Source organism: Leptonotus elevatus, chromosome 19 (assembly GCF_054856555.1).
Source record: "Leptonotus elevatus isolate MCC_2025b chromosome 19, RoL_Lele_1.0, whole genome shotgun sequence".
Taxonomy (NCBI): Eukaryota; Metazoa; Chordata; class Actinopteri; order Syngnathiformes; family Syngnathidae; genus Leptonotus; species Leptonotus elevatus.
In genome coordinates, this window is record NC_141257.1 from 1 (window position 1) to 22,439 (window position 22,439).

Consider the following 22,439-nt stretch of genomic DNA (forward strand, 5'->3'; position numbering starts at 1 on the left):
TGGATCCACCGACAGGTAGACCCATCCTCCCCAATTCTAATTGGACGCCGGACGCAAACTTACTTCCGGATCAAACGAGATTTAGTTGACGCGGATAGCAAATCAGTTAAAGACTTAAACTGCACTTAAAAAAAATATATATATATATATATATATATTACACAGGAGGAATTCAAAGGCCTTGAAGGAGTTACAAGAAGAATCGAGCATAATATTGAAACCAGCAGATAAGAGCAGCATGTGGATGAGGTACAGGACGTAAAGGAAGGACTACGACAGTTACAGGACACACATTACTACACGCCGTTAATAACACCATGGTATCCAGAAACAAAAGATTTCATCAAGAATATGGAAAAAAGAAAAGTGCTGAATAAAAAAAACAAGCAACATTTTTGTTGACCCAGATATTTCTCTAAGTGTCACGATGAGGTGGAAGATCCAAATGCAGGGAGGCAGGAGAACCGCGGCAGGGATGCATGGAATACTGGTCAACATTTATTTCACCAAAACACGAACAGGGGAACTGAGTAAAACTCTAAATAAACACAAACAAAGTGATGAAAAGACCAAAAATCAAAGTCACAACAAAACACAAGAGTGATGACAGCGACGGTGATCCAAGCGAGAACTGAACGAGACAACGAGAGACACCTGGACAAGACGCAAGCGGCTGGGGGAGATGATTGGACGACACAAGGGAGCAGGATGACGAGTGCAGGTGCAAACAAAGCCAAAAACAGCAAACCGAAGCACGATGTACACAAAACGTGCTTCCTGAAGCACACAAAGGAGAAAACAAATGGCCTGTTCCGGGAAGATGCCGTCCTGTGCTTGTTTCTGACTGCGGAAGTGACAGCTATGAAATTGCAGCCCACGTAGATTCCTTTCCGACTGGGATCTCGCCAAAACATCCAAGTTATTTGAAAACCACGGCAGACTTCATACAGAGAATTCAAAGCATTGGGGTTACGGAACCGTGGCCTCTATTTACCTTGGATGTAAATAGTCTGTATACTGATATCAATATTGAGCATGACGACGGTGCGAGACGTCGCCTGCCGCGCCTTGCCGCGCCTCGCCGCGCCTTGCCGCGCCTTGCCGCGCCTCGCCCTTGGTATCTTGATAAGCGTCCAGTCAACGGATGAGGCGGCAGATACCGGGAGGCAACCCTTTCCAAAACCTTACCCGAACCCTGAACCCTAACCCCGTGCTGACGTTGAACACAGGAAAGCGCTCCCCCGGTGACAAATGTCAACAAAGCGGATTCATATGCTGTTTTTGATGTTTTGTCCAAGGAGGAAGCTCGGTGTGCGCTTCATTTGCATTCCTTCTCAGACGGCGCTCGATGACTTGCAACATTTGACCTTACCCGGTTTCAAAGGTGCACAAAGGCCTCGGCTACCTTCGCGATCCGCTTACAGCCAAAAACGTTTGCAGACAGAAGAGCCTTTGACACTGAAATAGCAGACGGCCGACCACGGCGCCCATCCGACCCCCACGGCGCCCATCCGACCCCCACGCCATCCCCCGCCCGCCTCCGTCGCACCAGCCGGCAAAATTCCCACTGCCAATGAAAATGAGCAAACATTTGGGACGCAATGGAGCAGGTCCAACTTGTTTGCAAAGGCTCGACGTGAACGGTGACATCACGGCGTCTCGCTGAATGGGTCCAAATGTGGACCCTGCTTGAATTCCAGCTGGTTCTGCTCTGATTGTTCTTCCGGACAACGCGGAGGGTAATCAGAGCCCCCCGGAACCACCGTAGGAGGGGGATTCCGCAAAAACAACTCGACATTTGTGTGGGCACATTCGCTGAAGGCTCCGATGAAGGTGAGAGCGCCAGGGTCCAAAATGGCGCCTTTCTTGTTTCAAAAGTCTCTGTCGAAAAAAGCAACATGATGTGAAGAAAACAACAATGCTGTTTTCATGAAAACTTGACGTCGAAAACACAAATCAGCGCGACGCGTGGCACGCTCGCTCCTTTTGCCACTTGAAAGCAAACACAAAAATCATCAGTTCATCAAATCAACACACATAAACAACATGGCGGGCAGGGCACAGAGAAACCACGTGAGGAAAAGCACTTGCACCTTCACACATTTAACCTCTCCTCAATTGGATAAGATGGATTCCAAGATTTCCCGGCAACCTTTTCATTTACTCCGCAGCCAATTGAGCGCGGCCTTGTTCACACCTCAGGACAGTTTGTTGCTTTTCAATCAGGTGAACGTGCCAAGGTGTTATTTGGTACATGGACGTGGGGGGGGGGGGGGGTGTTTGGGGGGATTGTGGACAAACATGCAAACTCACAGTTGGAATTTCAACTCCACACTTGACGTGTCAAACAACACACAGAATATTTGGGGGGGGGGAAATCATTTGGTTCTGCATGACTGGACGGTCCTGCCAACAAAGTCAATCTTCTTGACACAGGACACTCACACACACTCACACACACACACACACACACGCGCATGAGCGCGCGCACGCACACGCGCATGGTGACATTTGGGGAGATATATAAACGGCAGCACAAGACCGAGCAAGTCAGACCATTCCTCTACGGACCTTTCTGACCACAGCATGTTCACCAGGTAGGTCCTCACTCCCACAATGCAACTCTGCACACACACACACACACACAACAGAAGTTGAGCAAAAGGAAATGTTGAAAAAAGGCAAAGTTCTGTCTCGTCTCGCCGGCTCAATTGACCAGAATGGAAAACCCAAAAGCAAATATGTATGCGAGCCCAATAATCTGCCAAACGTTGCTTTGTTTCCTTTTGTGACTGTCAGAAAGGCGCTCCTCGTCTGCTTGGCCGTGTTGGTGGTGCGGGTGCACGGAGACATCAGCACTGACGGTCAGTTGACGCTTGGGTCCAACTTGTCAGTGGACTTCTTTCTCATTGCTCTCAATTGCTCTCTTCCTCGCTCAGACTCCGCCTCCAATGAACTTTCCACAGGTGAGTGTCAAACATTTGCACTTGTGGGACAATTTGGGACTTGCACACTTAGCCACGCCCACTTTCTTGTTGAGGACTGCAACTGGCCACCTGGCAAATCCAATTTGCCGAGCAGTTGTGACGTATTCTTGGCGAACTGTTTAGCGCCGGACGTCTTTCATGACTCCAATCGTCAGTCGCTACCGTCTCACTTGGGGTCGCCATGTTGAATTGACGTCGTATCTGTTTCATATGAAAACGATCCGTTTCAGATGCGTGGAGACGACTTTGATGATGTCGCGCACGCGCACGCACGCACTCCCACGCACTCCCGGCTGATTGCTTCTTTTCACGGTCCGTTAGGCGAGGTTGGCGCCACCTCGGAAATGCGATTGATGTCGGCCGCCAGGCTCATCCGCCGCTTGCGTCCGTCCGACCGCGAGTCACCTTTGCAGGCGATTGCGCACTTCCCGTCAGGTCAGCCAATTGGACACGGGGACATCCGGAAGGCCGTCTCAAGGGCGGACTTTGGGACGGCTTCGAGCCGCCGGCCGCTTTTCTTTTCGGATGTTGTCGTGAATGATGTGTTGGGGCGCCGTTGTAATAACATGTCCGACAACAAAAAAAAATAAAAATAAAATAAAATAAAATAAATAAAAATAAAAGAGCAATGATGATGACATTTCCGAATGAACAATACTGAGCTCTTAAAAAAAATAAAATAAAAAATAATAATAATAACATGTCCGAAGGGAAAAATAAACAAACAAAAACAAAAGCGTCCCATCAACAGCGAGCGCGCCGTCTTCAGACAGACGCGGCCTGGTGCTCAAAACAAAGGACAAAGAAAGGCATATGGAAGGGGGCGGGGCTTGGTTGAAGGTTCCTGCTGGAAATGCAATCACCTTGGCACCTTTGGCCATTTAGCAGACACACGCCAGTCACCTGTGCATTCACAAACACACGTTTCCTTTCGAAGCAACGTCAACCTTTGCCAGCCGTCATCCATTTTGTTTTCTTGCAGCCGGCGCCGCCAATCGGGTCACCGTCGTCGGTACGTCTCGTTTGGACAGCCGGTCCTTTTCTTCATGCAAAGCCGCTGCCGGGGCCTTCAAGCGCATGACCTTTCTTGAATTGCTTTGCAGACGCCGCGGCGGCAAACGGCGACGCTGAAGCGGAAGAAGGTCAGACGGTGTCTTCAAAGTCTCGTTTGCCTGATTTGGTTCTCAACGAGTGGATGATGAGAGGGAATGCAAGCCGGCCCAAATCGACGCCGGCTCTAATTAGCCGGATCGCCTTTCTGACATTTCGGACATCATTTTGAACAGCGTATGAAAAAGCGGCTCCAATTTGGCTGTCAACTCGTGTTTAAAAGAGTCCGAAGTGCAGCACTCGACTCGACCCGGCTGAATCCTCTCGTGATCGCAAGACTTTTCATCGGCCGGTTCGAATCCAATCATTTGGCAAAACTCTCAATTGTGTCTTCTTCCAGATGATGAGAGTCCAGACAAGGGACGCAAGGACAAGTTCGGTCCTCTTTCCACTCGAGCCGAAATCCTGGCCACCGCCGGCCTGAGCCCCGCCTCCAATCTGCTTCCGGTTCACGGCGCCGGTGTTCCCGGCGCTTCCGGTGGCCCCAAAGGTCCGGCTGGCCGTCCTCGAGGCAAACTTGTGGCAAGAAACGCAGCGTCCAAAAGGAAATCCAAAGTGGTTGGCGGTCGGGCGTAAAGACGCGTAACAAGCGCTTGCAGGTTGATAATAAAAGTTGGCGGTCGTACAATCATGAATGAACCCTTGGCGTATGTTCCTATATTTGCTTTTGCTCCTTGAATGACGTCTGCTATCGCACGCGTGGACGAGGCGCCGCGTGATGACGAGGCGCCGCATGATGACGAGGCGCCGCATGATGACGAGGCGCCGCATGATGACGAGGCGCCGCGTGATGACTCGGCAATGTTCACGTTTCAGCATGAAGTGGAAAAGTACAACATTTAAGCGAGTGAGGAGCAGATGAACTCGAAGTTGCTCGAGCGGGACACAAAACACGAGCTCCATCCGCGTTCCCAAAATGAGCTGCTTGCGCCTTCAGTTGAGCACATCAATCTTGCATACGGCAAATCGTTCCTAATGCCACTGACCTGTCGTGACGAGCGCCGCCGCCTTCCCAGCGGCGCGTTTGGCCGCCATGTCACAAGCTTTTGTCGATATCATGTTGGATTGCCACCAGACGGCACGCTCGCACAACTTGTCAGGTCAACACGTCAATGGCTGCAAAGGGCCAAAATGGTGCACAGGGATGAAGCCACTGCGTTCGAGGGTCAAACCTGAGACAAAAAAGAGCAAACAATGAACACACACTGACAACATGAACAAAAAAATCATCATCTCATCAAGTCCCATTTTTATCAATAATTCCATTTCCAATGGCCACTGCGGCCATCGCAAAAGTCAAAGTGCACACTTCCTTCTTCACGCACGGCACAGACGCACACAAGGTGGAAAGTTCCAAGCCGGGTCCGCTCTAAAAACCATTGGCCACAGGCTTGCAGGACCAACCACTCGGAAGATGTTCCCTTCGCAAATGGTCGCATCAAAAGACATTTTGGGGCAAATTGTTACAAAGGGCAGCTTTGACTTCACACGCAAGGACACGCACGCGCACGCACACTCTTGGTCACAGTCACTTTTATTATGGACCAGTTCAAAATCGAAATGAGCCCAGTGGATTTGCCGCTCTGGGAGCATCTTTTTTTCGAGGAACTCCTTTTGGCGCAGGCTGATAAGGACCTCATCTCATTTCATTTCATGTCATTCATTCATTCGCCAAACTTCAACGTGATTTCCCAAACGCGATGGTGGAGGCCGCACACACGTTGCAGATCAGGTTCTTCCAGCTCCAGCGGAGCGCGGCCCACTCGCTCCTCGTTCAGCTTTGGCTGCCACCATGACCACCGTGAAGAAGGCGGAGGTCCCCCTTGACATCTTGGACCCGCGCACGCCCGGGGGCAGGCGGCCTCCACTCGTATGTCTCCTTCACGTCCGCCCTCGTCGTCTATTGACTCTTCTTTCCTCCCGGTCCCGTCTTGCCCTGGCGCGCCTCCTTCCGCTCCGCTCTCGTCATCTGGTCGCTCGGGTGGGCGGAGCGTGAGGAGGCGTGGACCCGGCCGGCCCATAAAAGCGTCGGCCGTCTGCGGCGCCGCCCGAGAGGTTGAAGTTGAGTCGGTGCGACAGGAGAAGCTGACGTGAGATCTCGCTGACGTCGCCGGCCGTCTCGCCAAAATGTTGACACGGTGAGTTGACAAATTTGCAGGCAACTCGGCGTGACGTTGGCAACCTTTTGGTGAGTTGCCCACAAAACGGAGGGTGGCCATTTTGATCAACTTTTGAAGAAGCCGGCCGAGCGAGCGGTCGCACTTGAAGACAAGACGCTTTCTGGCCTCTCTCACGTTTGCAATTTCACGGGCGCTTTTCAAAGGACAATTTGGGACGGCCGCTGCGAGGGTCACTTGTCACAAGAAACTGTGTATTGTGTGTAATGCGTGCGGGACGATTACAATGTGCTTATTTTGAGTGTGTTTGGAGATGATGTATTTCAGTGTGTGCGTGTTGCAATGGTGTTCATTGTATGCGTGCGTGCGTGCGTGCGTGTGTTTTGCAGGTGTGTCCCACTGTTAGCGCTCGTCACTCTGGCCAGCCTTTGCGCAGCTGCTCCAATTTCTGGTGAGCCGTAAACATTCCAACATTTTCTCTCACCTTTGTTTTCTATTTTGAGATGAATGAAAGACTTTCTTGTGTGGCCTAATGACAATTGGACACTTTATTTGTTTTTGTTATAAATAGTGCTTTATATGGCGCCCAAAGCGGTTTACAAAGCCTCCCATTGACGCACACGCACACCCCCCCCCCCCCCCCCCCCACACACACTAGTGGTTGGCTGCTGCCATGTAAACGCTGCCAGGTCCACTGGGAGCAAATTGGGGTTCGAGTGTCTGGCTCAGTAACACTTGGACATAGTCACAAGTGCTGAGGATCGAACCCACAATCTCGAGCACTCTACCACTGAGCCCTGCCGCCCACAATTTACAGTGTGATTTAAACAGAAATGTGCTTGATCTGTTACAGACAGAAGTGTGGCGCTGATCGCTCACCTTGACGGTAAATTTGTTTTGGACGCAGAAGAAAAAAAGCTTTGCGCCTTTGTCCCGGTCTTGAATGTCAACGTTTTGTTCTCGCAGGAAAAGCAACAACGCAAGCGCCGGCAACATCACGGCCAGGTGCGCTCCAGACACACGGCGGCCCCATCACACGTTGCGCATCATGTGGTGGGCGGAGCCTCATCCAAATCAAATAGGATATGCTCAGCGTGGCGATGTGTATTAGATACATCAGCGTGTCTTGTCCTCCTTTTCCCACGGTGTTCACTTTTACAAGCGACGGTTGAAAAAATGTCAACGGCATGAAGAGCAGATGTGAAACTGCGCTTCCTTCTGAATGTTGTCCATTTCTGTTGCAGCTCCTACAGAGTCACGCGACACGTCCGATTCTCCAGGTTTGAGAGCGCTTTGACGTGCCTTTGTTTGTGTGTCCCTTCTGGCGCTGACTGGAAGGTTTGTGTCCGCAGATACCGACGACTCGCAAGAACAAGGCCAAGGTAGAGTCTGAGCTGGTCTCGTTCTTGTGCTGTTCATAGAAGTCATCCGTTATTTTGTGTTGCTCAGCGCAAGCAGACGACGAGGGCATCGAGCAAGCGGAGCGCCAAGGTCCGAATCCTTCAAAATCGTCTGTCGTGCGCTGACTGTCTCCTTTGTGCCGTGTCACTTGACCAAGTGTCTCATTCATGTCCGCAGGTGCTTCCGACGCTCCGGATTCAGGTAGCGTGTCTCTTAGGGCTGGATTCTCAATATTTGTGGTGCTGTCCTTGACAAGTCAAAAAGGAATGACACAAATGATGCGTGCGTTTACAAGAAGACTAGCTGGCCTACTTGAAGTCTTCGCACTTTTACTTTGCATCCTGTTGAAGAATCCTAAATGTTGCCATGCTAGCATACTGACAAACTAAAACGTGCAAGTTGGTCTGTATAGTGATGACGTCAACATGTCAACAAAACACTATATCTCCGCAGAAGGAGCAGCGGAAGGCTCTGACAAGTCCTCCACGGAAAGTCAAGGTACGACTGCATGTCTTTTTTGTCTCGTCAAGTCTGTCAAAGACTCGAAGGACTTTTTGCACCCCCAACACAAAACGAGTAGACAGTTGAGAAACAGCTTCTATTCTTGGACAGTTCCAGAGTCTCCAGAATCAGCAGATTCCAAAAAGTCACCCGAGTCTGCAGAATCCTCAGAGTCTGTGGATACACCAGGGTCTGCGGAATCAGCAGAGTCAGTGGCATCACGAGAGTCTGCTGATTCGCCAGAGTCACCCAACTCTGCAGAGTCAACCCAGTCCGCAGAATCACCAGATTCTGTGGAATCATCAAAGTCTGCTGATTCAGCAGAGACCTCAGAATCACCCGACTCCCCAGAATCACCCGACTCCCCAGAATCACCCGACTCCCCAGAATCACCTGACTCCCCAGAATCACCCGGGTCTCCGGACTTGCCGGACTCTGTGGAATCGTCCGAGTCAGAATCAGGTCAGCTGTTGTTTTACCATTAACCGATACCCTAAGGCCACATTGAGACATGCTGACCAAGTTTGAGATTCTGCTACCTTCTGTTGTCAGAGTCAAGTTTGGAGGCAGAAAAGGACAAGAAGACGACAAGCGGTGAGTCTGAGTCGGACGCCACCGGGGCCGGTGATGATGATGAGGGCGACGGTGCTGACCCCGTGGCTGCATTAGAGGAGGGAGGCGAGGTGGGGCCTGAGGTCTTAGATGAGGAGGACGCTCTGGCGCGGGAAGGAAGCCAGATCGCAGAAATGGACTTGTCTGACCAGTCGGCCGTGATGGAAGGGGAGGAGATCAGAGAAGAAGATGAAAAGCCTCCCAAGGATGGCAGAGGATCCGATACCAGTGTCAGCATGGAGGACGTGGAGCTTGGCAGAGATGGCATCAAGGACAAAGTGGGCGCAGAGGAGGAGCGCAATGTTCAAGAACGTGACAAGAGCCGGCAAATCTTCGACTCCACTGAGGGTAACTAACGAGTCGTAGAACACATGCGTTCAGCTCCAAGTCACTTTTGGACCTTGCTTGTTTGTTGCTCTTTTACAGCAACTCTTGTTGATAAGTCGGACGTCACGCCCGCCCACCTCGGGGTAAATCCCACCTTCACACCTGACACCTGAAATACACAAAAATGTCGGCAGGAAGGACTAAGACTTAACATTCATCTTCTGCTTTCCTTCCTTCAGGAGTCAACTTGACCTTCAAGCTGCAACTGAGAGGGTGACCCCATCCTTGTCCAGATCTGGATGGACTTGCGCAAGTTTGACCCGTGTCTTTTGTTCTGTGTGTTTGCAGAAGCAAGCGCAATTACACGTGGGACTGCCTGCAATACTTTTGCCATGACAACTTCCCATCCGCCGAATGAACGTGCACACGCGCGTCCGATGTGTAGCGCTTGACGCAATAAATCCCATTTCAACACTCACCTTGGACTTGTTGTCATTTGTCGAAATTCTATTCAGCTTCCTTTCTTCTCAAGTTTCTTTTCTTGTGTTCCAGTCTGGCCAGTTAGGCCTTTTACTTGCACCTGTGCTCGTCAAGCCCTCCCCTCCTCCCCCCTCCCCTCTGGTGTCTTCCAATCAGCCACTCGTGTTTGTCCTTGTCTTGGGTTCCCTGCCTAATTTCACGCTTTGGCGGGCGGGTCTTTGTTGCTGTCAGCCTGTTAGTCAGGGTTCTGACTATTCCGTTTCCTGCTCTTACTTTCACTTAGCCTTGATTTGTTGGATTTTGTATTTGCGGCTTTCTAGTGTATTTGTTAATAAAAACAAGCCTTTGTTCAGTCCATCCTGCATTCTTGCCTTACTGCTTTTTCTTCCTATTGATCATTGACGCGTTGAGCAAATCAGTTCCAGCTCCAGTCAGCCCGCCCGCCCCACAATGTCTCGGGTCAAATCAACAAAGCAAACGGCCATTGGCCACAAATGAGTCTCCTGCGGGATTTTTATGCCTTTGACAAAAGTCACAACTGCACGTCTGGACTTCAGTTGACTTCTTACGGCGCTGCAAGTTGTGCACGACGACACCACAAGCACCTTTGGAACATTCGCAGTCCACAGCAAATATATATTTTTTCTCAGCAACCAATTGATGTCAGTCATAAGATTTGGACTTCGGGATTCGCACTCTTGCTCGTTCTCCCGTGCGTTCTCTCTCTTGTCGGCTTTCACTTAATACCCCCCATTTGCCCTTTCCTTCTTTTTCCTTCTCGTTCCTTCTCTCTCTCTCTCTAGGCTATTTCAAGTTTCTTTGAGAATCCAAAGTTAATTGCAGGTAGGTATGGAGGCGGGTGGGGTTAGGTTACGCGGTGGGAGGTGGGGGTCAGTCTGTGGTCCAGTTACCCGCATGGAAGAGTGACTGACATGAACAAGATGAAGTTTCCACAAAACCATCAATGAGGAAGCTTGGTGGTCTTCACGCACGCACGCACGCACAGTGGCCTAAGCCCGCCCCCTGGGTATAAAATGCTGAAGCAGAACTTTTGTGCAGAGCAGCATCGTCATGTCGCCTCGGTGAGTAAACTTGGGAGAGCAGAAATGCTGGATACTGATTGACGAGTGATTAAATGCCGATCGCCATAACGACCCTTGGACCGATACGGCAATGACTTATGATCTCAAAGATGATAGAAGCTCATTGACGGGCACGACGATTGATATCGATGAACTGCGTGATGTGTGAAACGATCGCTTTGGGTTCCTCAGGAACTTGATCGCGATGTCCCTGCTGGTCGTCCTGGTATCGGCGGCACGGGCGGCTTCCGTGGAGGGTAAGGCCAAGCATTTTGGTGTTTGCCACTCGCCGACGTGAGCCTTGCGCTTCTTTCCCAGAGCGCGAGGAGGCGGAGCCGGCCGAGGAGGCGGAGGTCGACCGGTCCGAGGAGGACGAGGGTAGGTCCAAGCCGAGTTAGGCCCGCCGCGTTCTCGCCCATTTCACTCGGCGACCTGCAAAGAGCGCTGGTTTCAAGCGAGCGCAAGTCGCTTCTTGGCTGGCGACAAGTGAAAGCATGCCGGCAGAATGGAAAGGGTTCCGCTTGGGGTGACGCATGAAAAGGGATCAAATGCTGTCTGGTGGTCGAAGGGCCTTTGACTTGTGCGTGTGAAGGCAAAGCGAGCGATGGCGTACGAGCCGATCAAGCGCCGGCCGGCCGGCCGCATTCGAGACAGGCAACAAAGACAAATTGGAGAAAAATACGGATGTGTTGTTTTCCTTTCAGATGACGCCGACGCCACAAAGCAGGAGGGTGAGACGGGCCCACCTTTCGCCTCGTACCCTTCCCACATAACATAAAGTCAATCCAAAGTCACTCTTAGTGGGACAAAGGGAAAAGATCTGAATGAAAGGCAACCTTTGTCAAGTTTTTCATTAAGAGCAGGAAACCCGAGCGGCATTCACTCACCATCCTCCCTCCTCTCCAGCAGGACCTGCGAGTGCCCACCAGAGCGCAGCGGGGGCTTCAGGTAGGTCGCCGCTTTTGCCGTCCTCAAAATCAGCCCACTTTCACATCCTCGTGACAAACACCGGCAGCACACCAGCACTTTCCTCTCATGCCCACAAAAGCGAACAAAAGGAGGCCGACTTGCTGCGGCGTCAAAGTCACGGCACTTTTCTCGCGCCCGCCTCCTTCATCGTTAGCTCATCTCGCTCTTTGCTAGTTTCTCACCTTCATGGCGGCTCGCTTGCATTGGTCGTTGAGCTCATCTCCTTGATTGTTCCTTTTTCACATCCACTCCACGCAGCAGCAGGCGTCGGACCCGGCGCGTGGTCGTCCCTCCCCGACGTCAGCGGTGAGTGAGCGTCCGGGTCAGAAGCCGACCGCGTGTTGACCCGGTCCCAAGATGACGGTTCTTTGTCACCTGTCAGGTGGTCAAGAGGTCTCGGCGGCTGCGGGACGCGCTGAAGGCGGCGTGGATGCTTCGACAGGTACGCGAACCCACGCCGAGCGGCGGGAAGGCAAACTCGTGGCAAAGGCGCTGCCAGACTGCCAACTAAAGTGAAGAAAAGAAAAGAAAGCAAAGTCAAAAAGTGCAAAATCACACTTGAGCTTTGCAGCAGCTTACTGACCGGCACGTACGACAAGTACGACGCGTTGGTCTCGGATGCACGGGTGGGCGTGGCCTTGCCCTGCCGGTTCATTTCTTTCGTGTGTCGGCAGATTCTGACGACGTGGACGCACATCCGAACGGTGAAGGCCTCTTCGAACTTGAATGACGATGGACCCCGATCCATTCGAATGTCCTCACTAATGAGTGTGCGCGTTGTGCTTCAGCCAATGGAGAGAAGCTTTTGACCGGAATGGGCGGAGCCACGGGAGCCACAGGTGAGCGGAAGAGGGAGGAGCAAAAGCAGGACGAATGTGAGACGTGTGATTGGTTGTCAGGGGCGCTGACGTCATTGGAGGGAGGGGCCTCTCCGCCGGAGTACACAGGTGAGGCGGGTATGTCGAAGGGGCGGGGCTTCAGGCCGAATGTCAAATCAAAAGGTGATTGACGGCTGGCTTTTGGTTGCGCCCGTTTGGAAGGAACCGCCGACAGCCACTTTCTGCTCGGCCTGCCGGGTGAGCAAATCTTCCTCGGCCGTCGGGAACCAACATTGGCACGTGACCAAAGAGCAAAGAGCGCCACGTGACGCTGTGATCTACTTTTCTTTTGGCTCAAGCAGGCGAAGCCACTTGGACCGAATCCACAGGTACTTTGTTGTTTTTCTTTATCTTCTGCTCCAAGCCGTCGTTGCGTCACGTTGATTGGAATTGTTTGGATGCAGACCAAGAAAGTCCGATCGAGTCTGATGTCATCAAGCAAACCGAAGGCGGGCGCACCTGGGACCAATCCGCTTCCACTCCTGCCGCAAACCACGTCCATGACGACTTGTGTACTTGATCCAAACGCTTTCATTCTCAAAGGGACAAAAAGAGCCTGCTTGTAAACTTTGGTGTCCTCTTTTGTCCTCAGCGCGGTCCTCGTCTTCCTCAGCCCACCAAGAAGGTAATGACAACACAAGACACTCGCATGTCCTCAAATTGACCTCTGCAAGCGGAGGCTCAGACGCGTCCAGTCCCTTGCGTTGCGTCGAGAAACAACCGAGGACGGGCTGTTGTGTGGTCTCGGCTACGAGAGCGAGCGCGAGCGGTCAACTCCAGGAAGCGGCGCGCGTCTCGGCCACCGCCCGGAAAGCCCCTCCTCACCTCGCCGGTGACGTCATGCTAAAGCCACCGCAGCTAGCGTGCACCGCGCGCAGGCAAAAACGATGGCTATCGCGGATGTTTTTCTGCACTGGTGCTACGTTTGTGACCGTTTATTTCAGCCAGAAGGCATCGAATGAATATTGCAGAAAGCTGCATTCAATCTTGTTCGAAAGGTTTGCGTCTCCTCAAAAGTCCAAGCGAAGCCATTGTTGTCCTCTCTTCGTCGTTAGTGGCAGCCGTTTTCCCGGGGTGGTGGTTTGCGCAGGCTGCACATTGATGACGACATGTCTCGAACCCATCGTTGGCCTCCAAAATAACTAAGTCGCGTTTTGGAACTGGGCTACTTTTTCGTAGATCCGCAAAGGAGCAGGTACCAAAAAAAGTGAGTGGAGCAGGGTAGATTTGTTGGTGGAGACGGGGCTAAATGCAGAGCAGAGTAGATACCGGCGGTAGAAACGAGGCTAAGCAGACATTCCAAGTGGATCGGCAATCAGTGATCGATCCAATCTTTTCTTCTTTCCGCAGGCGGCGAGCGCTCCCAAGCAAACGGTAGCGACGATCGTCTTTTGGCACGAGCGAGTCGCTAGCTCGCGCATGCAAGTGCTGACGAGGCGACGGCGCGTGTGTTGTGTTGAACAGGAAACGGCCGGCAGACTCATCTGCTGGACAAAGACGGAGGTCAGCACATGGTGACGCCTGCGCCGCTCACCAACAACCGCACCGGATCACGGCCACCTCCTCCTTCTTGTCGTGTTCCGCAGCGACGCCTCCGCTGACTTCCTTCAGTCCGCCTTCGGTGGACCTTCACGCTCACCGACTCCCGTGGACCCGTCCGTCGGCCAGCCCTCCCGTTCTTCACCTTTCAACTTTGGCCCAGGACGACACGCGTGTACACACGGGCGGCACGGGTGAGCGCCACCTTCAACAAACAGCTACAAGATGCTTGTTGTGCCGTCACATGATTTATGCTGCATTCGAGGATGCTCGGAAGTCAGACTGTGTGTAGGAACGCGCCCTCCAACTCGGAACTCCCACTTGCAAAGTCGGCAACGACGGACTTCAATGTGAAACCCAGACCGTGCACGTAAAACACAATGACTCGAGTATAAAACTCGATAGCTTTCTTCATTCATAAATATTCGCCGTAACTTACCGTACGTGACAGTTTGCCGCCGTCTCCCTGCATGAAATGATGCGTCAACGACTGAACTGTAAGGAATGCTCGTGAAAAAAAGACAAAAACAATAAATGAAGCAACATTGTGAGAAGGCAAGTTTGCTGGAGGTGAGTTTTGAGGACCACAATAAATACATCAAATATATATATATATATATATATATATATATATATATATATATATATATATATCACTAACAGCCATTTTGGTTGTTTACTTTCGCCTCGAATGCTTTCAGGTCGGAACTGGGAAAAACCAACTGGGATGAATCCGACTTCCGACTTCCGACCATCCTCCGACGCGGCATAAGTCTTGACATGTAAACATGATTCTGTTGACTGAATGGCTCCAACATGGACAGTGAAGACAACAAAAGCCGCAAATCCAAAATATCCGTCACAGCACTTCGGTGTAAAAATAAAACCGTACAACGAAAAGCAGCCGACATTTGTGCTCGACGCCGCAAACAGTCAGGCAGGCCCAACGCGCGGCTCCACTCGGGCTGATCGAGAATAAAAAAAAAAAGATCGCATTATAAAGAAAAGTGAGCTGAGAATAACAAAGACAACGATAGCAAATAAGTGAAGCCACCCGTCACAACCCCGCCGGCTCGGTTCGACAGGTCAACGGTAGGGCCGACTCGCTGAAAAGGTCGCCTGCCTGTCGTCCGTGTAAAAGGACAGCAGCGGAAAGAAAATAAGTCAGCATCTGCAACTGCTTTCCAAATCTCCAAAGTGCAAGTCTTGCCTTGGCTGACCTTGTCACGTGACCTCACTTCCAGACTCGTCCGTGCACGTGCGCAGCGAGCCAGCAGGGGGCACCTCGGCGGACACTCCGCTCTCAGGTACGTGCGCGCACACGCTTGCGCGTGGGCCAATCTTCACATGTTTGATCACCGTCATGTTTGTCTCAGGCACGCCGGCGTGGGGAACCGATAGCGTTACCATGGCAACAGATTCACGTAAGCCACTGCTGCTACGTCGGCTACTGATTTAAAGCTTGACAACGTGTAGTCAAACACTGCGTGTGTCTGCGTGCGTTTCAGAGGCAACAGGAACGTCCCTGGACGCCGGTAAGTGTGACACTTTCGATTTGGAGTCCAGTCGGCACTGGACTCATCTTTGATTGTCAGGGACAAGACTTGGACCGGGTTGGGAATCCTTCTCATTGGCTATGCAGTTACAATATCGGGATTTGGGGGGCTAATTGTTATAAGTTTCTGAGTGTATAATCGATTTTGCTCTGCCAGCCATTGAATATGCCTGCACTTACTCTGTCCACCCATAGATGGCATCTCACTATATTGTTCAGCAGTAAATAGGACTAAACAAGTTTGCTAGTTTGAAAACAAGAAGAAAAGATTCATCTTATTTGCTAATGTGTTGATTTGATACTAGCTAGATGGAATGGAATGCTATTTACATAGCGCTTTTGAGGGTTAGGCTTATATTAGCTTATAGTGGCCAAAGCGCTTCACGAAGCCTCACATTCACACACCAGCGGTTGGTCGGCTACCGGCAGTTCCGCTGAGAGCAGATCGAGGTTCAGTGTCTTGCTCATGGACACTTGCACGTGGTCACCAGGGATGAGGATCAAATCCACAAAGTCATGGATGGGAGATGACCACTCTACCACAGAGCCATGCCACCCACCCACCCCCCTTCCCAAAAAAAGAGATTGAGCTCATTTGCTACGTTGTGTGTTTAATATATGATATTTGTAGGTGCACTTTGCAGTTGTACACGGAATAATCAGTTGATATTTGCACAAGTCACGAGCGTGTTCATCACGTATGTTCAAGACGCTCACAAAGTAAAAACAATGAGGGATGAGTGCAGCGTTTGTACATTCTGATCTGTTGCTGGTGACATTTGTCAACGGATTCGAAGGCAAGTCTGGCCCTCGGGGCACACCATCCCGCCTGTCTCCCTATTCCAACGCAGGTGATTCCAATGATGGGCTCATCGGCAAGCTCCGGCCAAGCCTGATCACGATCCTCACCTGTGTTAGTGAAGGCGGACGTGGAAATGGATGGTGTACCCCGAGGACCAGGCCTGCCAAACACTGGATGGGAGGATGCGTTTGGATTGTTTGAAGGCCGTCGAACATCTTCCAAAACGCAAAACAACAACAATTCATCTTTGATGATGAACGAGCATACGTACGATGTGATGGGAGTCGCTCACGCCATCGGGTCCGGGGTTCCAGATGCGTTGTGCGATGGAATGACAGGCAGGCGGGCGGGCAGGCAGACACTCGCTCCGCATTCCGGCAGGCTGCCGGCAACGCCGCCTCGGACGTCCTCTGCAGTTGCCGTCATGTGACTTTGCCTTTGTGTGGTTGCAGGTGGCGGGCGGGCGTGGCAAGAGCCCCACAAGGCTGGTGAGTGTTGTGACGGCGGCGGCGCAGACACGCTCGGCCGCATCGTGATGATCATTGTGCTGTGCGCGCTGCCGGCGTGACTTGTTCTCCGCAGGTTCCGTCACGGAACGGTACGACGCCGCTTGGGGTCCGGGTCCTGAAGGTGAGGTCGTGGTTGTCGTCGCCGTGACGACCGCACTCCATGGCATAAGTGCCGCCGCCTTTGTGCCCACAGCTGCGGACAACGCGGAAGTGGACGACACCTGCTGACTTCCGCCGCAAGCCGCAAGTTGGCTTTTGCCGGCGCCGCTTGCAGTGCGCCCACCGTTGCCAACCCTAACCTCCTCCTCGGGCCAACTTGAGGCAACTGGCAGGCACGGGCCTTTGTTTGCAAATATTTGTAGAAGCAGGACAACTTGACCTTCAAATGTGTTTGCAAGAAAGGTTTTTGTGTTTTTATAACATCGACGACGTCCGTTGGCACGACTCGCTCAAAATGGCTCCTCGCCATCAAGCGGGTGACTCGCATCAGCGCTACAATAAACACCTTGCAAAATCTTTCCTTCATGATTTGGTTCTCTCGGTGACAGCAGAGGAAATGTCCCTTTTAATGGGAAACATTCGACAAGAAAATGATCCCAGAACATTTGAGTGCAAACAGGGCGGGCGGGTCAGGTGACCAGACACTAGAAATACGCGCAAACATGTTTAATGCGGCTAACACAATAAATACAAGATCAACGTTTGCAAAAATATTTCATTCCTTCTCATGTCATAAAAGCAAAGAAAAGATGGCTGGCGAGTCGTCTGCATAGGAAAATTGTCACCTCCAACCTGATTGTCCCTCATCCTGTCAGAGGTCAGAGTTCAAGCTGGCGCTCATGTCGGGACTGAGGAAAGGATCCGCCTCCAACTCCAGAAGCGCCGGCAGGTCGCCGCCGCCGCCGCCGCCCTCGCCGGCTCCGACTGGCTCGCAAATCTGCACGGGCGTGTACTGCACCAGCTGCTTCCCTGGACCAATCACAGAGCAGCGCCGCAAACGCTCAGCGTGACCTTCGTCTGTGGCATTCGGCCGCTGCCGGACCTCGACTTACTGAGCGCTTTTATTTGCTCTCGCAGCAAAACCATCTCAAACCAACATTTGATTTGGACGTGTTGGATGACGTGCTTCCCATTCCTATAACATCCATTTTTATCACAAGCCGCCATGTTGGCCAATATCGCCCTCTGCTGGACAGCAGAATGAGGATCCCGACCGCATGTTGGCAGCGCAACGCCAGCAAATCCGGACAAGCGCCAGCCTGCTTTCATGGGGGCAAGGCTCTCCTTGCCCACATGCCAGGGCATGGCTAACTTGTCAGGCTTTTTCACTCAAAGGCCGACGTAACCAAAATCAACATCGGCCTCCAAAGAAAGCAAAAGTCAAAGTCGGCCACAACTCGTAACCGGAAAAACGTCAACGTTGCCTGGGGCATTTGCCGTAAGTCAAGGTCCAACGCGCGCTTGTCGTCCCACTTTCACACTTGCATTGCACAATGTTTCATGGCTTGTCACGTGTGCGTGCGCTTTTACCGGCATCCTCGCTTTCCTCAGCTCCTTTGGCCAAGTTGTCACACAGAAGCTGGCAACAGAAAACAACAACTATTTTACAAAGTAGCAATCGCTGTCATCTCACATGACCATGTCAAATTCCGACACACGTTACCGCGTCAAATTGCGTTACCACGTCAAAAGTGTACAAATTGCCAGCTGGTGTCACTCACAGTGTCCAATGCGCTGATGTCAAAATCTCCCGGCGGACATGACGGGTTGAAGAACTGAACGCACAAGAGACGTTTGTCACGTTAATGTGTTACACATGCGCACATACGCACGCACGCACGCACGCACGCACCTCCATGAGCGGCAACGTGTCAAAGGTGAAGGTTTGGCTGTTGAGAATGTTCTGCAGGTTTTCCAGATTGTTGTCAATTGTCTCAACGTGATCTGACAATTCCGACCTGAAACGCACACACACACGTGCGCACGTGAGCAAGTTCACAACGACCGTATGAGCAGCGAGCGAGCGTACTTGTCAATGCACACGACCGTCTGACAAGTGGAAGGTGCGTCCGGGTTGGCGGCGGCCGGGCGAGGCCTGACAGCTGCAGGAAGTGCGTTGGAAAAAAGAACAAAACTTTATTGATAAGTCAACGACATGACGGCGACGTGAACTGAGAGCAGGATTGACGTGGACTTGCCCGCCGTCAGCACGCCGGCGTCAGGCGCGTCGCTGTCCTGCAGGATGGAGTTGATGAAGGTGGTGGGAGAAAGGGGCGTGTCTCCCGCCACGTCGGGGGCCACCGGCTCCTCCTCCTCCACGCTTGGCCCCTTTCTGCGGACGGCAGACCATGAGACGTCAAAAGGTGTCACGCTCGTCCTTCATTGTTGACCAAGAAAATGTTGACGTGCGACGCCGCATCTCTTTAGCAGCAGTCTCGGCACGCGCGTTTGTTCACTTGACATTTTGGCGGGCACGTTTGCTTTGCAGTCATATTTTGGTGCTGGAAAGCAGCCATAGAGAAAAGTGCTGGTGACAGAGATGTTTGGAGATGGCTAAACACGTTTGAGATGTGACGACGCTGTCGGCCATCTTGAAGGCGCACGTGGCTTTCCAGCAAGCGAATTGGAAAGGATGGACAAAAATTCACGATTGGGGAAAAAAAGAAAAAGAAAAAAGGGCAGCTCTGGTGAGCACGTGAAAATCACAAAGTCATATCTGGATTTGTTTTGTTATTGTGCAAAAAAGTGAAATCAGCAAAAGTTTGTTGCTTCCCGGCAGAAGGCCGCCTGTCCAAATGAAAAGAGAAAATCCTGCCGACGGGTTTTGCCGTCGATAGGCAAATTGTTGCATGGTGATTTTCTGGCAAGGCAGCGACGGCATTTTTGACTGATGACGAGATGAATCGGATTTGCGCAAAGAAACGAATGACGCGGCCGATGTGCGCTTTGACGCGGGTCCTCACCCGGCTTGCATCCACTCGCTGACCGCCTCGGCTGGAGGGGGCGTGGCCAGCCCGGTGACGTCAGAGATGATGGGCCCGGAGCCCACGGAGGACCCCGGCGACAAGATGGAAGGCGCGGCCTGCCCGGGCTCCAAGGAAAAGGCGCGGGCGTATTTGGGCAGCGAGTGGGCGGAGCCGGAGTCGTTGAGCATCAGCGGCCTGCGGACGGGCGCACAAAAAGTCAGACGTGCACCAGCACAGGTAGAAAAGGTTGGAGGGTCCACTTGCAGTTTGCGCTTGACTCCCATGATCCTGTTGGACTGGACCAGCGACACCAGGAAGTGGATCAACTGCAGAGCGGCAAATGTCCACATGAGCACATTTGCAAACAACAACAAGACCAGACGGCGTCTTTACCTTGCTGACCATTTTCTGCTGCTGGGTGTGCTTCTGTCTCAGACACACCACCTCCCGCCACAAAGCTTCGTTCTCACTGAAACACCACAAAACGTTGGCGCCGGGTTCGCAAACGCACATTCCGGACTTTGGGGACGTCTTACTGTTTCATGGCAATTATTTTGGAGTCCATGGTCTCCTGCTTTCCCTTCATGGCCTGCACGTCGCTCAGGAGTTTGCTGACCTCGTGAGACGAGATCTTGCCCTCGTCCTGACGCGCCGAAGACACCTGCGGGGGCAGAGGACAGAGAGCGGCGTGACGGAGAGGATGACGTTTAAGGCCGCGTCGAACCTGCTTACGTTGGTGACTTTGCGTTTGATGTTCTCCAGCAAGTGCTCTTGGCCTCTGACGAAGAGCGGGTGCTGGAACTCCGTGTCGTCTTTCTCGGGTTTCAGTAGGCCGCCCTGCTCCATGTGGACCACCTTGCGGAAGCCGTCTTGGAGGGGGGGGGGAAATAGGAGCGCTGAGTTTGGGCAAATCTCTGACAGCAAAAGGCCAGCGGCCCATCTCCTACTCACACATGTTGAGCTGTCGAACGAAGCTGGCCATATTGTTGTGTTTGAAGAACTTGGGAAGGACCTCTTTGGAGAAGCGACCCTGGTCGTACACGTGGAAACTGGTTCCGCTCTGGCAAACACACAAAATGTCGTTGGCAGCTGTGAAGGCTCGTCAGCCCACATATGCCGACGGGCGTCAAACGTCTAGGTCAAGCTCTCCAAGTCCAAACTCATACGTGACAATTGCTAACTCGGATGGCAAACAAGAATGCAAGGCAAGCACTGTGCTGATGTGAAGAAAAGGGAATCATTGTTACAAGTCTCCACTTTTTTTCTATGATTGACGAAATGAGCGCATGCTTGTTTGGTCTGACAAAGATTTTTGCACTTGCCTGGAGCAGCTGAGCTAACAGCAGCTAGCCTCCATTGCTCAAGTAAGCTAAGGCTAAGCTAAGGCTAAGCTATGGCTAAGCTAAGGCTAAGCTAACCGAGTACTGACGAGTTCGGAATGCAAAAGTCGTACCGGGCTCCAGCAGATGAGCGGGTCGGTGTCGGGGTCTTCCAACAAAGTCCACAATTTGCTGAGAAAGGCCGGGGCGTTGCTGGCTGCCAGCAGCGAGCCTTCCAGCGAACCTCTGGCGTACTCCATCGACAGGAGCGAGCAAAGCAAACGCGCAATTAAGCAGCGTTCCGGGCGGGCGGGCGACTTGCTTGTGCTTGAGCCCGTTCTCCTGTCGGTGCTCTCCGGGAGTTTCGAGTCGAACCCACAAACGCAAGTCCCAAGATTCTCCGGAGGAATCTGGTGGAAAATTCCAAACAAGCAACTGCGCAGCACCGACAACGTCGCGTGCTGATGACGTCACTGCCAAATCTCCCGTTGGCTGAAGCATCCGACAAAAGAGAGGCCAAAATACAACTTGTTGTATGGTTGACAAATTACATTTCGATTTTTTTTTTTAATCACAGCTGTCGAAAAGACTTGCTATAAGAAGGGTTACTTAACTTTCCCCAAATTACGCGACTCGGTCGGAACCCTCGAAATCGTATCGCGAGTCCATAAATGTATTTAAATTGTGCCCACTTATTCCTTTTTTGGAAATGACTGTTGTAACCATTATTTAGCATTTACGCAGTTGTTTGGGTTCACCTGGCAGGCAAAGTGTAGACAAATGATTCGTTCGTTGCGACGGGAATTGAATCAAATTACATCACATTTGGCGGAAGGAAGTCTACGTCATATTTTATTGTATTTTATTTATGTATTCACTTGAGCGTTTTTGTTGTTCTTTTTTTAAATTGAAACTCTGCTTTTAACAATCACAGCATTGGGATATCAGACATCAATTCAAAGTTTCCATCTTTGCTTATTAACATTCACAATTATTGTGTGTGTGTGTGGGGGGGGGGTGCTGGGGTCAAACAACAATTCGACATAAAAGACTAAACAAAATGCTGACATTGCCAGAAGGGCGCGACAATTGAGAAATAATGGATTTATTTGAGAACACATGGAAAAAAGACTGTCGGATCTTCATCCAAACAAAAGAAGACTCATCTTTTCAGAAGAAAATACGGATCGTGAAAAGAGTTGGCGGAGTTTGAGAGACAATAACTGCTCATCATTAAATTGTGGATTATGTCTTACCCAAATGAAATGATTGTAACATATTACTA

The 22,439-nt window shown here is 51.6% G+C and overlaps 4 protein-coding genes across 8 annotated transcripts; 3 read left to right on the forward strand and 1 right to left on the reverse strand.

The window, feature by feature from the left end:
* The first annotated feature begins 2,573 nt into the window (after window positions 1–2,573).
* LOC147157258 (uncharacterized) lies at window positions 2,574–4,684 on the forward strand. Of its 3 annotated transcripts, XM_086063405.1 has the most exons (6): window positions 2,574–2,597; window positions 2,800–2,864; window positions 2,940–2,966; window positions 3,970–3,999; window positions 4,091–4,129; window positions 4,438–4,684. In XM_086063405.1, exons 1-6 carry the CDS (start codon window positions 2,587–2,589, stop codon window positions 4,671–4,673), a joined length of 408 nt encoding a protein of 135 aa, XP_085919531.1. In that variant the 5' UTR covers window positions 2,574–2,586; the 3' UTR covers window positions 4,674–4,684. The 3 variants fall into 3 exon arrangements, with proteins under 3 accessions (XP_085919531.1, XP_085919530.1, XP_085919532.1); XM_086063406.1 differs by lacking the exons at window positions 3,970–3,999; window positions 4,091–4,129 and having other exon boundaries at window positions 2,581–2,597; XM_086063404.1 differs by lacking the exons at window positions 3,970–3,999; window positions 4,091–4,129 and having other exon boundaries at window positions 2,579–2,597; window positions 2,800–2,966.
* A 1,474-nt stretch (window positions 4,685–6,158) lies between these two features.
* On the forward strand, window positions 6,159–9,449 carry LOC147157259 (uncharacterized). 2 transcript variants are annotated; one of them, XM_086063094.1, is made up of 14 exons: window positions 6,159–6,235; window positions 6,604–6,665; window positions 7,068–7,100; window positions 7,181–7,219; window positions 7,459–7,494; window positions 7,567–7,596; window positions 7,664–7,705; window positions 7,793–7,816; window positions 8,069–8,113; window positions 8,228–8,578; window positions 8,669–9,076; window positions 9,155–9,198; window positions 9,295–9,328; window positions 9,404–9,421. In XM_086063094.1, exons 1-13 carry the CDS (start codon window positions 6,225–6,227, stop codon window positions 9,304–9,306), a joined length of 1,137 nt encoding a protein of 378 aa, XP_085919220.1. In that variant the 5' UTR covers window positions 6,159–6,224; the 3' UTR covers window positions 9,307–9,328; window positions 9,404–9,421. The 2 variants fall into 2 exon arrangements, with proteins under 2 accessions (XP_085919220.1, XP_085919219.1); XM_086063093.1 differs by having other exon boundaries at window positions 9,295–9,449.
* A 1,157-nt stretch (window positions 9,450–10,606) lies between these two features.
* Window positions 10,607–17,366, forward strand: LOC147157260 (uncharacterized). Its single transcript, XM_086062130.1, has 23 exons — window positions 10,607–10,617; window positions 10,810–10,874; window positions 10,936–10,995; window positions 11,322–11,348; window positions 11,524–11,565; window positions 11,845–11,892; window positions 11,969–12,028; window positions 12,261–12,290; window positions 12,375–12,425; window positions 12,486–12,542; window positions 12,627–12,662; window positions 12,767–12,793; window positions 12,869–12,976; window positions 13,057–13,089; window positions 13,815–13,838; window positions 13,929–13,967; window positions 14,051–14,197; window positions 15,248–15,310; window positions 15,380–15,427; window positions 15,512–15,538; window positions 16,813–16,848; window positions 16,943–16,990; window positions 17,063–17,366. The coding sequence occupies exons 1-23, from the start codon at window positions 10,607–10,609 to the stop codon at window positions 17,095–17,097; spliced, it is 1,122 nt and encodes a 373-aa protein (XP_085918256.1). The 3' UTR covers window positions 17,098–17,366.
* Window positions 17,367–17,520: 154 nt separating this feature from the next.
* hsf1 (heat shock transcription factor 1) lies at window positions 17,521–21,642 on the reverse strand. Of its 2 annotated transcripts, none has more exons than XM_086062129.1 (13): window positions 21,289–21,642; window positions 20,787–20,895; window positions 20,568–20,704; window positions 20,372–20,496; window positions 20,238–20,304; window positions 20,100–20,161; window positions 19,833–20,030; window positions 19,068–19,201; window positions 18,899–18,971; window positions 18,722–18,827; window positions 18,591–18,644; window positions 18,400–18,448; window positions 17,521–17,838 (listed from the first exon to the last, which is right to left on the reverse strand). In XM_086062129.1, the coding sequence occupies exons 1-13, from the start codon at window positions 21,412–21,414 to the stop codon at window positions 17,681–17,683; spliced, it is 1,398 nt and encodes a 465-aa protein (XP_085918255.1). In that variant the 5' UTR covers window positions 21,415–21,642; the 3' UTR covers window positions 17,521–17,680. The 2 variants fall into 2 exon arrangements, with proteins under 2 accessions (XP_085918255.1, XP_085918254.1); XM_086062128.1 differs by having other exon boundaries at window positions 20,229–20,304; window positions 21,289–21,641.
* Between the last annotated feature and the right edge of the window lie 797 nt (window positions 21,643–22,439).

What these genes read in the sequence shown, in the direction of transcription:
- LOC147157258 (XM_086063404.1), top strand. An exon ending in CTCCAATGAACTTTCCACAG is followed by an intron (nt 2,967 to 4,437) that starts GTGAGTGTCAAA and finishes GTCTTCTTCCAG; the next exon opens with ATGATGAGAGTCCAGACAAG.
- LOC147157259 (XM_086063093.1), top strand. An exon ending in CGCAGCTGCTCCAATTTCTG is followed by an intron (nt 6,666 to 7,067) that starts GTGAGCCGTAAA and finishes GATCTGTTACAG; the next exon opens with ACAGAAGTGTGGCGCTGATC. An exon ending in CGACACGTCCGATTCTCCAG is followed by an intron (nt 7,495 to 7,566) that starts GTTTGAGAGCGC and finishes TTGTGTCCGCAG; the next exon opens with ATACCGACGACTCGCAAGAA.
- LOC147157260 (XM_086062130.1), top strand. An exon ending in CCGGTCCGAGGAGGACGAGG is followed by an intron (nt 10,996 to 11,321) that starts GTAGGTCCAAGC and finishes TTTTCCTTTCAG; the next exon opens with ATGACGCCGACGCCACAAAG. An exon ending in CGGAGCCACGGGAGCCACAG is followed by an intron (nt 12,426 to 12,485) that starts GTGAGCGGAAGA and finishes ATTGGTTGTCAG; the next exon opens with GGGCGCTGACGTCATTGGAG.
- hsf1 (XM_086062128.1), bottom strand. Translation starts at nt 21,414, where the DNA reads ATGGAGTACGCCAGAGGTTCGCTGGAAGGCTCGCTGCTGGCAGCCAGC. An exon ending in ACGGTCGTGTGCATTGACAA is followed by an intron (nt 18,828 to 18,898) that starts GTACGCTCGCTC and finishes TGTGCGTTTCAG; the next exon opens with GTCGGAATTGTCAGATCACG. An exon ending in ACACGTTGCCGCTCATGGAG is followed by an intron (nt 18,645 to 18,721) that starts GTGCGTGCGTGC and finishes TTGTGCGTTCAG; the next exon opens with TTCTTCAACCCGTCATGTCC.